The sequence below is a fragment of the Dipodomys ordii genome, unplaced genomic scaffold, assembly GCF_000151885.1.
Source record: "Dipodomys ordii isolate 6190 unplaced genomic scaffold, Dord_2.0 Scaffold101, whole genome shotgun sequence".
NCBI classification, from domain to species: Eukaryota; Metazoa; Chordata; class Mammalia; order Rodentia; family Heteromyidae; genus Dipodomys; species Dipodomys ordii.
The window spans coordinates 415,617-430,487 of NW_012267317.1; the positions used below are offsets into that span (position 1 = coordinate 415,617).

A 14,871-nucleotide genomic window follows, 5' to 3' on the forward strand; every position below is an offset into this window, starting at 1 on the left:
GTGGTGTGTAGTGTGGTGTGTGGTGTGTGTGGTGTGGTGCATGGTGTGGTGTGGTGTGTGTGGTGTGGTGTATGGTGTGGTGTGGTGTGGTGTGTGGTGTGGTATGGTGCATGGTGTGGTGTGGTGTGTGGTGTGTAGTGTGGTGTGTGGTGTGGTGTGGTAGGTGTGAGTGCAGCCAGGGCAGACCCCACCCTGCCCCCTCGGCCCTCCTCCTCTGCAGCCCGGGCTGCGGTGCCCCTGCCCCTGCCCCTGCCCCTGGAGATACAGGGACCCGGGTCTGATGCCTACCAGCACTTGGATTTTCTCCCACTCCTCGTCTGTGATCTCGTGGCCACACTTGTCATCCAACTGCTGAAGAACGCTTCGGTTGATGGCCAGGCAGTGGTCGATTTCGGAGAAGAGCTCGTCCAGGTTGTTGTGGTACGAGCACAGGAGGCGGTGACTGATTTCTGCGAACTGAGCACAGCAGAGCCGCCCACTGAAGCGCACTGCTGCCCACTGCCAAGTCCTGTGACACGGCCTTCTCGGCACCTCGGAAACCCGCCGGCACTGCCCGACCCGCGCACCCCGCCAGTCCCACCTAGGTTTAGCTGTCTCCTATCTTGCCGTGTTCACTTCCTGACGCTCCCCCGCACTAAGCGAGCACTTCTGTTAGTATCCTTTATGGGGCTGCAGTGGAAAATTGAGGAAGGAAGGGAAAAACTATTTTCTTCCCTTACAGTATACTTGGCCGTAAGCCCTAACTCAGGGAGGGACACATTTAGGCTAAGAGTGGACAAGAAGAGGACTCCATGGGCACCCCTCCTCTTTAAGGGGCCGTCCGTGCACACTGCTGCATTTCCTGGTGCTTGCCAGCCATCTTCCCATTGTGGGCACTGACAGAATTATTTTGGTGTGAAAGGAGCCCCCAGCTCCTGGCTGAGTACCATGGTTTTGATCTACGACAAATTAGAAAGCTGAGGGCCTTGGGACAGCTGACTGACGTGGACCATCACTGGTTGGCTGGGTCACGTGGTCAGCCACCTCCTAAAGGGTGAGAGGCATGAGCTGCCAGGGTAAAGCAACACGCCGTGCTACAGCAAGTGCGTGAGCTGCGGCCGGGCTGAGCGAGGGGCGACATCCCCCTGGCTTCATGCCAGGCCTCTCCTCCCGTGGCCTGGTAACTGCCCTCCTCCAGACGCCTCTGCGGATTCTCCCCTCCAGTTAGGAGGGGTCCACGCTTCTCTGCCTGCCTACCCTTTAATGTGCTGCCATCTCATTCTTAAAAAGCAGCATTTTATGATTATTGTACTTTTTAATGAAATTAACATGCCTTAGACGTTTGGAGGGGTTGAGCTGAGACTGATCTTGCCGGGGCACAGTGGCACATGCCTGTAACCCCAGCTCTCAGGATGTTAATGCAGGCTGCCCAGTGAGACCTGTCTCTCAGTGGCTCTCATGTTTTGTTTACAAAGTTGTTCAGGTTTTATTGGCCAGCCTTGGCCCATTTTTCCATAAGCCCTTACATGATTTTTCCCACCCATAATTGAAAAGTGTAGTCAAAATGCGGACTAGTGGTTCTGTACTTAAATGTCACTGTGATTGTGAACTGACAACAGCAAAGTGAAGCTAACTGTAAAGGGGCTCTCATAAATGCACTGGGCCCACTCGCAATACAGCCATGGCGCATGCCACAGTGCGCAAAGGTCACAGCGGCGACTTCCACGCTGCTTTAGCTGATGTCTTTTTCAACTTCAAGATTTTATAATTTTTTTGCTTATATAATTAAAATTGTCTTCATATATTTGTACTAGGGGTTTCAGTCCAGCCTGTCAGTTTATGAGTACATGCATCTTGTTCGGTATTGCCCTTTTCATCATTTATGGTAGAAGTTTTCATGCACTTTACCTACGTTATTTGTAGGTATCTTCTTTATTTAGCAAGGGGGGGCTATTGTGAGTGTAAATGTTCTAATTTCCTCTTGTCCTATTTATAGTTGGTATATAGAAAGTAACTGTATGGGGGGGTTGTTTGTTGTTTTGTGCTGGTACTGGGAGTTGAAGTCAAGGCCGGGGTGCTGTCCCTGGGCTTTTTTCTCAAGGCTAGTAGTTCTACCATTGGAGCCACAGCTCCACTTTCAGTTTTTTGGGTAGTTAATTGGTGCTAAAGAGTGTCACAGACTTTCCTCCCAAGGCTGGCTTCGAACCACGATCTCAGACTTAGCCTCCTGAGTAGCTAAGGTTACAGGTCTGAGTCACCAGCACCCAGCCATGCTAATAATTTAGAACTTTTTCTTGGGAGAAACATTGAATAGTGAATATTTAGATGCCATGCAGTTTGAGCAGAAGGCCACAGGCCACTTAGTAGAACTTCATTTGACGGCACCTTTGCAAGGTTCCGTCCGCAGCAGCTTCCCTTGCTGTCATTGGAACCTTCAGCACCTCCTCTCTGGGAATTCTCTGCCTGGAGCTGTGCTGGGGAGCCCGGCGCTGCCTCCTGTGCCTGCCGGCCTCCTGGCTTCTCACTAGCACTCCGCATCCCTGTCTCCCCCCACACACACACCTGCTTCTGTTTCCTAGGGTGGGCCCTGCCAGCATGCCCAGGGCAGCTCCTCGCGCTGTCCCTGTGGAGTGCGCCTTTGGGTTCCTGAACCAGGGTGGGTGCCCGTCAGCCGTCAGCCCACTTCTGGACCTGGACGTGTGCCTGCCCCTGCCCCTAGGGCGGCTCACGGGCCGTGCTCCACCCACCCCACTGCTGCCTGCCCCCCTCCAGGGAGGCGCAACCCCTGTGTCCTGCCAGGTCCTGGGGGACCTGCCTGCCTGCCTGCCCTGGGCTGCCTCTGGTCATTTCCTCCCCCCTCCCTGACCAGGACTGCCTCCTGCCACGTTTAGTATCTTCACACGTGGTATTTACAGTCTGTCTCCTCTCTGTGGAGGCAGGGCCTGGCCGTAGATGCCACGGCTGAAAGGGGCCCGTCCTGGAGCCCCCAGGCTCTGGGAAGAGCTCTGCCCATTGCCGCCTCAGTCAACACAAACGTTTGCAAAGCACAAAACCTCCAAGTGTCAGCCCATGAAAGAAGGCTGAATGTCTTTCTCATGCTGTTACCCAGAGTTACATTTAACTTGTACATGGATATTCTTCAGTCCGACAAACAATATAACTTCCACATTTATCAATAGCTCATTCTTTTTCCTTAAATTAAAAGTACTTTTAAAGGTGAAAAAGAATTCCTTTTATGTGTAATGATGGTTAATGACGATGAAATATACTTAGTAGAGACTAAGTGATTTTAATGGGCGCGTGCAGTCCTAGCACGGGGGCTTGCAGGAGGAATGCCCGTTTCTGTGGGGTTCCCTGCTGACACGGGTTGGGGACTGAGCTGCTGTCTTACAGCACTGTCCTGGACAGACACGCAGGTATCTACCACTTGCTCCCACGAACAGCTCCTCACAGTGATTTCCTAAATGTGGTACCAACTAAGCACTGCTGGAGCACACACTGGCTCGAGCCCCAGGCTCTTTTCTCTTGATTCCTTTCATCTCTTACACAGGTCCATGACCTTTAATAAATGAAAGTACAGCAAAAGAAGAAAAATCTTACTGTTGAGTTCTAGCTTTTAAACTAACAGTTATATGTAGTTTTCAGTTTTAAAAAGAATGAGTATCAATATATTTTCCCACTCTCATATTTCAGATACTTTCCGAATTTGGTAACTAGGAGTTCAGGTCAGCACTATGCAAAGCAATTACTGATCATGCAAGTAACACAGTGGCTAAACATTAAAATTTACAGATACTAACGAATCACCAAGTAAACTCTGGAGGGTCTTAAGTGACCCATCTTGTGTCAGCAAATTGCTTACTAATGTGTTGACTTAGGACCACCCTCAAAAGCAAAATGAAAACCTGGAATTCGCATCAGTTGATAAGCTTTTACTGGTTTAATATCCTTCCAGTCTTGGTGCTTGGAGCCACTTCAAGTTAGCAACAGAATGTTTGCCATCTCTATGTGATAAAGGAAGTCAAAGGACTGAACAAACTCAAGGACCATTATGCTGTTTGGTGAGATGGAAATGAGAAGGGGAGCCAGGGCCCGGGCGGGCTGTGTGGGAGCCAGGGCCCCAGGCCAGGCCCCCATTTGACAGATTGCTAACCTCACCTCTTAAACAATGGGGGGGCCTTCAGCGGGGTGGAGATAACATAATGCATTTGAAAAGTTTTAATTGCAGCAATAAAAGACCATGCCTCAATTATATGACAGATGCGAGCAGAACTTTCAGATAAGGATCAAAGGCATTTCAGGGCTGGCCACGCACTCTGGGCCTTTGGTACACACACAGGGCTGGGGAATTCACAGAACAGCCTTAGTGACCTTTCCAGGCCCTTTGATCCAAGTTCTCAGAACGTGAATGCCAATGCCTAAGTAAGTGTAGCAGGACTACTGTATTGTCCCTCTCTCTGACAAAGGCCTTTCTGACTGAATTTTAAGTCTCTGACACTGATGGGTGCAGAACTCAACATCTGACCTTTTCTGTGCTTACCACAGGACCCTGACATATTGAGAAGAAGCTTTATTGTAGCTCTCTATCCCTTTGCAATGGTTCAGTTTTGCTAGGAATGGGGTGATGATATTTGGGCCCATACTTTTTTTTTGGGGGGGAGTCCGGTCGTGGGGCCTGAACTCTGGGCCTGGGCGCTGTCCCTCAGCTCTTCAGCTCAAGGCTAGCACTCTACCACTTGAGCCACAGTGCCACTTCCGGCTTTTTTCTTTTTGCTTATGTGGTGCTGAGGAATCGAACCCAGGTCCTCAGGCAAGCAAGGCAAGCGCTCTAGCACTGAGCCACCTTTCCAGGCCCGGGGTGATGATATTTTAAAGCAAGGCACCTTTGAGAAGGGAACTTCTCAAAGAGCAGGAGCTGCCTGGTAGAAAGAGGATCATGGTGTTTGATTATTTACTTCACCAACTCTCCCCAGAATGGAAGAAGGAAAATGCAATGCCACAGTTCTCTGAAAGCCAAACAGCTTGATTACAGAAATAGGACAGCCTGTATGGCCTGGAGTGTTAAAGATGTAGGTATCCTAGAATATGAAACAAACTAGGAAACTGGCAACACCCTTCATTCATCGAATGCCTGTCATATTCCTTTCCTTTCTTTACTGCTTATTGGGGATCTTTTCTCCTACAGACAGTTTGTAATGTGATCTACACCAGGGCTCAGGTATAGCAAACAAGATTTCACCAATCTGCCAGCAGAGGAAAGAAAACTACCTTTGGACTGAAGTTCTTAGAGAGCTAAGTCTGCATTGAAAGTGAATGTTCTTTAACGTTCTCAGACTGTTTTCCTGCCATTAAAACAGCTTTGTTTATCAAATGACTTTGACAGTACATGGTATTTGTTATATATGTATGTGCCGGTCAGGGGCTTGAACTCAGGGTTTTGCACGTTCATTTGCCTTTTTTTGCTCATAGTTGGTACTCTGCCACTTGAACCATGCCTCTAGTCTGGCATGTTGCTGGTTAATTGGAGGTAAAAGTCTGGTACTTTTCTGCCCTGGCCAGCTTCAAACCTTGATCTTTAGATCACAGCTTCCTAAGTAGCTAGGATTACAGGGGTGAGCCATGGGCATCCATGTAGTATATGGTATTTTGTTATTTAACTAAAACCTTTACTTAGTAAAATGAAAGGTTAGAAAAGTTAGCAATAACTTTTGAAACCCCAAATTTCTCTCCAGGTTCCTTAATGCTGTAAACCTTTGAGATTCAAACCTGAACCGAGCTGTTCCAGAAAAGGAGCCAGCTGCTTGGTGGAAGCAATGGGCAAATGTTGATTTAACTTTAGAATGTGCCATGACTTATTTTTTTCTAGTAACTTGCCATTTCAATTTTTATATTAAATATAAGGTGAATTTGCACTGCTTTAACAATCAGTCCTGGGGGATGGAGATGCAGCTTAGGAATGGAGCTAATGACAGTTTCACATGTCATTCCCAGGTTAAAAGAACTATTGTCTGCCCAGATAATTAAGAATTTAGTACATCTCATATTGTTAAGTTACTATACGGTTTGTTTGGTAAAACTTCCAGTTTCTTAAAATGTAAACATTCGATCTTCTAATAGTTCATTGATTTGACATTTGGTGCACAGTGAAGCTGGGGGAGGGGTGGGAGCAGAAGGCTTGAGAAAACACCCTTGGGGCCTCCAGACTACCTAGAGAACCTGGCATTTCTGGAATGTGGCTAACCTATGACAAAGCGTCTCCATGCGGCCATTGTTCATTCTGGCTTGGGAATTTATTCTTAGTGGATCTTGTTGGGAAACCTTGACACAGACACAGATTAATCAGAAGCTGGACTTTATGTTTTAGCACTTTAGGTTAGTTCAGAGCTTTCAGAAGTATGAAGTAAGAATGAATACACAGAGCGGGACCCCAAAGGCAGCAGTTATATATTGTTGTCAGTGTCTTAATCTGAGATCCCTTGATTTTAAGGCCTCACTTTACTTGAAACCCTATGTTAAATGAAGTATTTTAGAGGTTTTGAATAGAAAGCAAATAGTTCAAAGAAATTTTTTTTTTTTGCTGAAACACGCAAGTTTGTTTCTTGATAAAAATAATAAAATTCTGTTTCTATCATTAGAAAAAACTCTGGTGTGTGATTCAACAATGTGTGCAGTGCTACTGTGCTTGTAGCATTTGCTATTAAGCTGTTCTTATTTGAACGCTGAAATATTTATTCTTGTTGTAAGATTAAAATTGAAGAGGAAAATAGCTGCAACCTCTAGATGTTAATATACATATGAACAAAAATTCTTTTACTAAAAATTATTGTTGCAATGTCTTACAAGATAAAGGTCATTTTTGCCTTGTCAAGGACAAGCTACCTCAGGAAGCAGAGGAGCTGGTAGCAAGCTTCCCTCTAAAGGCTAAGGGGAGCTGGGCACTGGTGGTCACGCCTGTCATCCTAGCTACTCAGGAGGCTGAGATCTGAGGATTGAGGTTCAAAGCTAGTCTGGGCAGGAAAGTCTGTGAGACTCTTATCTTCAGTGAACCACTCAGAAAACAGGAAGTGGTACTGTGGCTCAAGTGGTAGAGCGTTCGCCTTGAGCTGAAGAGCTGAGGAACAGTGTCCAGGCCCAGAGTTCAAGCCCCAGGACTGACAATAAACAAAACCAGGCCAGAGTTCAAGTCCCAGGACTGACAATAAACAAAATGAAACAACAACAAAAATAAGGGCTAATGGGTCTCAGGGGCCTACCCAGCGCCGCGCCCCCCCCCCGCACTTCCTGCTTCCTGTTACAGCTCCCTGCCTTACCAGCCATGACACCCAGGATGTTGTCTATTTTTGATCCTAGGAATTTCACTTATTCACTTAAGTAATTCTAGCTACTCAGGAGGCTGAGCTCTAAGGATCACAGTTAAAGCTAGGAAACACCAGGAGACCCTTATCTTCAATAAAGCACAAAAAACAAGACCCAGAAGTGGAGCTATGGCTCAAGTAGTAGAGCACTAGCCTTGAGCAAAAAAGCTCAGGGACAATGCTCTCAAGCCCTAAATTCAATCCCCAGGACTGGCACACATGCAAGCACGTGCACGCGCATGCACTTACACACACACACACACACACACACACACACACACACACACACACGAGGAAAAAGAAAAGCATAAGGCATTTAATCCCTATGGAACTTTCCTGGGGATATGGTCTCAAGGAGTGTTCTTTTTCTTCCATATAAAATGTATTAAGTTTCCCAGCATAATTTTCTCAATTTCCCCCCTCACGAACTTGAAGTATACCCCCTACTGTAGACTAAGAACTCATATTTTCTTACGTATTTATTACTGCTCATCAATTGCCTATTTTTTCATAGTTGCCAAATGTATATACTTATTACCTAACAAGGCACATTAATCTTTCCTTTATAAAATATTAGCTCTTCTATTGGCCAAACTTTAGATTCTCATTTGGGAGTTAGAGCTTCAGTGGGGAAAGTGGGTGTTTTTAGCTACTCACACCCACCACAAACACCACTCCTTTTATTTAAGCCTCCTCTCTCCTCAGGAGGCCCGCTGGGCAGGCAGCACCCTTGGTCCTGCTAGGGCTGTGGGTCGCCGGCTACCCAGGCTGGACTGTGCACCCTGGGACTTACAGATCAGATCAGGGGATATGTAGATGTTCAAGTTCTTTCCTTTATCAGAAAAGATTTAGTTAGACAGTTGATGTGAAATAGCCAAATGATGTTGCTTTGAATCTAACCCAGTCATCATCATCTCACGCACCGAGGCTGGAAAATCACTGAAAGGAGCGGAACTCACGTGTTCCCAAAGCCCTGGAAATGGAAGAAGAGCACCACGGCTGCGCTGCCCCTGCTCCCATCCTGATACAGGGACAGAGATCAGTGACACACACACCTACCTTCTCTTCCAAGAACTTCTTCCTGAGCTTGGGGTCCTTGGGGGGCACTACTTTCCTCAGGTTTCGATACCACTTCCTAACAACGTGGCCTCTCCAGCAGGCTTGGATTCTAAAGCAGAGATTAGAAAATGACAACCTCAACAGACACTCGGGAGCTCCTGCCGGCCCTGGGCTGGTCTGGACGTTGGGGAGTAACAGTGATGGAGAGGTAGCTGTCTTCTGATAACCACCGGTTATCACAGCCTGCGTGCTGCGGCTCCCGGCAGCCCCTCCAGCCCGCAGGGCCCAGGAAGGGGCAAGTCCTCCTCACCTTGTGGCACACTTTATTCTGAACAGACGTGCCCCGTCGTAGATCACTCTGGTTTGATACTGGTTCTTTCTACAGAGAGGACACGTTTTTTTATTTGTGAACTTTTCAAAAGCCTGAAGGCAAGCCTGAAGAAAAACATTTCACTTAAAATTTTACTCGCAATGCTTATAAACAATATTTCTACTTCTAAGCAATGATACTGTTCTTTTCTCTCATAATTAAGATACTCCAGTTTAGATTTAGAAGCGACGTTTCATCAGGCCTTACTACCTTCCTGAGGAAGCCTGTACCCCAAAGGTGTTTCACAAGAATACACATGTAGAAACACCAAACCTTCTTTAAATCAACTGGTGTAAAAGTCAACCTTACTGTGTGCAGGATTGTCATGCCGATAGATGCAAGAATTAAGCTATGCTAGCTCCACATGCAGCAACAACAATTGGGTGTACAAACATGATTCTTGTGTCACATAAAATGGTTTTCCAAACAGGATGAATTATACTATAGCTTACAGTCATTTTTCTAACAACAAATAATGACTGTGGATAAAGTAAATGGCTCTCTGGGGAGACTTGCGGTGAGCTATGCTTGTGACATCTGGATCTGGGTAAGGGCAACGCACCTTGTGGAATACGTGAGAGCAGGAGAGCAGCACCTGTCCACAAGGAGAGAGAGAGACCGAGGGTCAGTGGAGGCATCTGCACGTGCAGTGCCCAGTCTGCTTAAAGGCGAGCTACACCGCCGCTCTGAAACATTCCAAAGACCAGATCACTTTCGGTCTACACTGCTTTTAGGATATCACACATATGAAAGAACAGAAACAAAGTAACTTGCAATAGCAAACAGAAGTTTCATTTTAAGCTACTGGAATGAGCTTAAAGGAGAAACAGTGATGGATCCGAGCAGGTGGACAGGAAGCACTCACCTTCACTTGTGGGCTGGTGGGAAGAAGGAGCAAAGAAATGCTAAGTAAAAACCTTTTAATGGAATTTATTCCAATGAATTGCACTCTTGAGCTTTAAAAGCACAGCTTTATTGAGATCTAATTCTTTATTCTTTTGTAAAGGTTTGAACTCGACTTTTCCACATAAGTCATTCCCATGCCTTTTCACCTGTGTTAGCTTTTTGGTTTGTTGTTTTTGTCGGCCATGGGCCTGAACTCTGGGCCTGGGCGCTGTCCCTCAGCTCTTCAGCTTAAGGTGAGCGCTCTACCACTTGAGCCACAGCACCACTTCTGGCCTTTTCTGCTTATCTGGTGCTGAGGAATCGAACCCAGGGCCTAATGCATGCAAGGCAAGCGCTCTACCACTGAGCCACCTTCCCAGCCCCACCTGGGTTAGTTTTGAAATAGGGTCTTGAATTGTGCCTAAGCCTGCCTGGACTGTGATCCTCCTATTTACTCTTTGCTAGCATAACTAGGATGACAGGTGTAAGACAGCAGCAGCAGCCTTTTCTGTTGAGATGGGGTCTTGTGAGGTTTTTGGCTGTCTGGTATCAGTTTCCTGAGTAGCTGGGATTATAGGCATGAGACATCATACCCAGCAAGATACTATTGTGGTAGTTCAAATGGCAAGAAAATTAGTGAGACAAACCACCTTTTCTTCTTTAAATGAAGGGAGAAATGTACTCATAAGAAAATTTACCATTCTGTGACCCAGACTCCCAAGCAGTCATGTTTTGGGTGTGGACACAAGACACAAGCTCATGCCAAATAAAAGGTGTGTGCTGCTTAGTAAAAGGATGCCAGGCAGGCACAGTGGGTGAGGTAGAGAGGGCCGGCAGGGCCAGGTCTCCTCCGCAGGAAGCCAAGTCCCGGGAGAGCAGGTTTTCCCTGGCCAGGCCTGCCGGTGTGGAGGGCTTCCTGGTTTTCCCCGGCCAGGTCGGCCGGTGTGGAGGGCTTCCTGGCTCTCCAGTGGACTATCCCTTCCCATCTCCCTCTCCTCCTCTGTACTTTCCTTCTTAAGTGGAAATAAAGGAATATTGGGATAAACAGACGTAAAAACTCTCAACTTTGTTGAGAAAAGTGTCTAAAGTGAATAAATTACATTTAAAAGCATCTGTGGACTCATCTGTTCTTTGTAGAATAATCTTTCAAAGTGCTTTATTAGTAGTCTATACTAAATAACATCTTTTAGAATACTTTAAAATGTAGTATTGGCAAATATTTTCTGACACAGCAAAAATAAGTGGTGGTGGTTACATTGTCTTCCAAGCTAGAATTCAATTCTGGCTTGGTTCTGCTATACCTTGTGAGCTGGCCTACTGTGACTCATCTGAATCATTTCTCATTTGTTTACATGTGTTGAGTACCTCAGAGAAATGAGATTAAATGACGGCCCTCTGAAATCACTCAGTGCACATAAAATGCCACCTACTATTTTTAAGTAGGAAAAACATGGAAATAATAACTAGAAGTACAAAATAAACCCACTAATGTATCATTAGCCAAATAAAAATGATACAATTACTTTTGTATGAGAACTCACTTCCATCAGAATGGAAGAGATGTTGCTAGGTCCTGAGACCCCTTAAGACCGTTTAAGTTTGCACTCTTCATAAAATCAAGCTCATGTTGCAGGATAATTGAGAAAGAGGCTGCAGAGGACTCCTCTTCCACATGTGCAATATTAAGTCTTGAACTGAAATGTAGTAAGCATGTTGCAAACAACGTATGAGTTCAGATTAGTAAAGAGCAAAAGTCTGAAGACCATGAAACATCTTGAAATTAATTCAGTTTGGGTCAGGCTTGGGGGCTCTAGGCTGCGAATGCCAAGCCTGGCTTTCACTGTACTTGCTCTGTTCTCACAGCTATAATTTCCAAGTGCTTACCATGCAGGAAGCTCATGCTACCCACCGTGCAAAATCCTAGAATTAAGACATACAGACGGAAGGAGGGCAACCATTAGCACCAACAAACTCCTGAGCACTCGGGTGTCCCTGACTCCCAGAGCTAACAGCTCGGCTGGGAAGAATATGCACAGAAATGTGCTCTAGTCCCATGCCATCCGTCTAAGGCAGTTACGTGAAGAAAGGACTTAAGATCTTACTTTACAGAGGGACTCTCTCAAAGATTCTTTGAAGGTATATATTTTCTTTTTCTCTTATGCCACTCAAGTTAAAATTAAAAACCTTCCTTTTACTCACCCACCCTGAACTGGCTCGAATGCTTAATGCACCTCATCTGAGGTCTCAGCTCCCTGTAGAAGTATCCTTTTGTGCAACTTTCTGTGCCTGGACTTAGATCACTTAATACAATTAACATTGCTCAGTGAGGGTGTTTAGTTTCTGTTTTTGTCGGTCATGGGTCTTGAACTCTGGGCTTGGGCGCTGTCCCTCAGCTTTTCAGCTCAAGGCGAGCGCTCTGCCACTTGAGCTACAGCGCCACTTCCGGTTTTTCTGAGTGGTTTACTGGAGATAAGAGTTTCACGGACTTTCCTGCCCGGGCTGGCTTTGAACCGCGATCCTCAGATCTCAGCCTCCTGAGTTAGGATGACAGACGTGAGCCACCACTGCCTGGCTTGGGTATTTAGTTTTTCACACATACACACACACACACACACTTCACACTTTCACTGGTAATGAAGAAAATATATTGGCGAGTCCCACAGGAGGATGGAGCTAGATTGAGGAGGCCCAACATAACTGGCTCCATGCAATTGTCTGTGGGCAGAACTCTCCACATGCCAAGCACCTGGGGGCGGAGCTCAAATTCCTCTTTGCAGATTGGGCATGGCTGCTTGGAGTCCCCATGCAGGACAGATCTCTGCTTCACTCTCTCCCATTCTTGTGCAGACAGTGGTAATGGCGGAGGCGCCAAGAGGCCCAGCTTCTGCGCTACAGGGAAGACAGTACAGAAGGGACTTAGGTGTATTTTAGGATATGTGCTCAGATACAATTTTACTGTGACTTCTGTAAACAACTATCAAAGTAATTAATACATTGTAGCTCATATTTCACTTTACAATATAGAATGTTATTTTTTCTATGGATCTACAGAACAAGAACCAGATGTTATGGCACAGAACATCAGTGTAAAGAAAGAACCAAGGAAAAGTTCATGGTAAACAAACACTGAAAGGCTTGAATAAAAAGTTAAGCCAATTTCACAGAAAGTAGATAAGGAGATACAGTAAGAGACAGGCAATGAAGGGACCCATTTAGGCATTTGGACAGGTAGAACACAGACATGTCTGAAAAAAAAACAAAACAAAACAATGGAGAGTAACATCACCCAAAGGTTACTTTACCAAAGTAACCTAGAATTAAGACAGAATGAAGAGGCTACAGAAGTGGTTTCCTTGGTGGCAGCAAGAGGCAAGGATGGCCTCTGGGGAAAAGGCAGAGCCCTTGGCCTGAGAAACTCACACACTTATCTGGAAGCAAGTGATGCAGCCCACAGGCCATGGGGAAGCTGCGATGTGTCACCCACAGCCCGCGTTCCCTGGGCACCGCCACGCGGCCAGAACTCGGCTGTGCTTGGCGCCACCTGCTCCAACTCCCAGCATTTCCCTTAGGGCTATGGATGTTGAATAGTTCACCATGTATCTGTTTTGCCATTTGTAGTTCTTCTGAGAGCTGTCTGTTCAATTAATTTGCTCACTTATTAATTGGGCTGTTCTCTTACTGTTTAACTTGGTGAGCTCTTTGTATATTCTGAATATTAATCATCTATTTGTTGAACAGCTGAGAGATGTCCGCACTCCCATGTTTATTGTAGCTATCTACAATAGCCAAATGGAGGAGTCAGCCAAGGTGCCCAACAACCAGAAAATGGATAAGGAAAATATGGTGCATATTATGAAGAAAGTAAAATTATGTCATTTGCAGGAAAATGAATGGAACTAGATACCAGAAAAGCCAAGGTCAAAAAGCCAAGCACCATGCTTTGCCGTATGTCTATGTGTATCTGTATCCAACAGTGGTATGGAGATAAACTGTATGTGTATCTGTATCTATCAAACAGTGGTATGGAGATAAACCATATGTGTGTTTATATCTGCATCTGTATCAAAGAGTGGTTTGGGAGATAAAGATTAAGCAACGGAGAAGGATAATCTAAAATATAATGTATGCAAATATATGCAAATTACCATGGCAATTACTATGCACTAAAAATGAGAAGTGAGTGACAAGAAGGTTAGACTGATATGGGGCAGTACCAGTGAGAGAGGGGAGCTCCATTGCAGCAGGTGAGGTGAATATGGTTAAAGTCTATTAATGCATGTATGGAACATGTATTAATGCTCCCTTGAACAACTAATACATGTGAATAAAATGTTCAAATTTTTATTTCTAACTTGTTCTAAAATAATTTCATACTTAGAGACTATCTGAAGAACTTCTTTATAGAGTGATTCTAGTTTAATGTAACTCCAAGACAAAGTGTGATGACATTTCTACACATATACAATATGCATATAAGTTTACACATTTTAATAACTTGTTTCACCTTGAAGAATGCCTGTTGGCTTTAACTTCAGATGTGAACAATTACATGACCCCATTATGGTGAGGAAAACCAGGAAATGAATGCCAACATCATCTCTCAATTACAGTAGTTTTCCCTTTCCTGCAGGTTTATTTTCTTAGGCTTTGGTCAACCACTCTGAATATTTCAAATAGAAAATTTCAGAAATAATTCCTAAGTTTTAACTGGTGCTGTGCTGAGTAGTGTGATGTAATCCCATCCTGCCCCAAAGCTCCTCCCCCTCCTCCCCACCCCCCAGGCGAGTCACTCCTCTGGAGTGAATCTCCATTGCGCATTGCCTGCCCTTATCGTACAGGAGCCCATCCAAGGGTCACACCCACTGTGTCAGCATGTGATGGCATTAATAACTGAGTGGTGATAACTGGCCATTAAGATATGCCACAGTGAAGACATCTCCTTTAAGTGAAAACGTGAACATTCTTGCTTTCACAGGAACAAATCTTCCTCCACAAAATTGTGAAAGAAAAATTAAATTCATGCTGCCTTTGCTGTTGCACCCCAAGCTGCCAGTTACAGGCACCGTGAATGAGTGGGGGCTAAGATGGACAGGTGCCGTGAATGAGTGGGGGCTAAGATGGACAGGCACCGTGAATGAGTGGGGGCTAAGATGGACAGGTGCCGTGAATGAGGGGGGGCTAAGATGGACAGGCGCCGTGAATGAGGGGGGGCTAAGATGGACA

The 14,871-nt window shown here is 45.6% G+C and overlaps 1 protein-coding gene across 1 annotated transcript in view; it reads right to left on the reverse strand.

Moving 5' to 3' along the window:
- Rnf32 (ring finger protein 32) overlaps nucleotides 1-14,871 on the reverse strand; it is a 19,444-nt gene that overhangs the window by 1,314 nt on the left and 3,259 nt on the right. The window contains exons 3-7 of the mRNA XM_013027206.1: nucleotides 12,395-12,537; nucleotides 9,326-9,358; nucleotides 8,704-8,828; nucleotides 8,394-8,502; nucleotides 289-456 (exon numbers count right to left, since the gene is read on the reverse strand). Of these exons, the coding sequence (XP_012882660.1) occupies nucleotides 289-456; nucleotides 8,394-8,502; nucleotides 8,704-8,828; nucleotides 9,326-9,358; nucleotides 12,395-12,537 (578 nt within the window). The remainder of the gene's footprint in view (nucleotides 1-288; nucleotides 457-8,393; nucleotides 8,503-8,703; nucleotides 8,829-9,325; nucleotides 9,359-12,394; nucleotides 12,538-14,871) is intronic.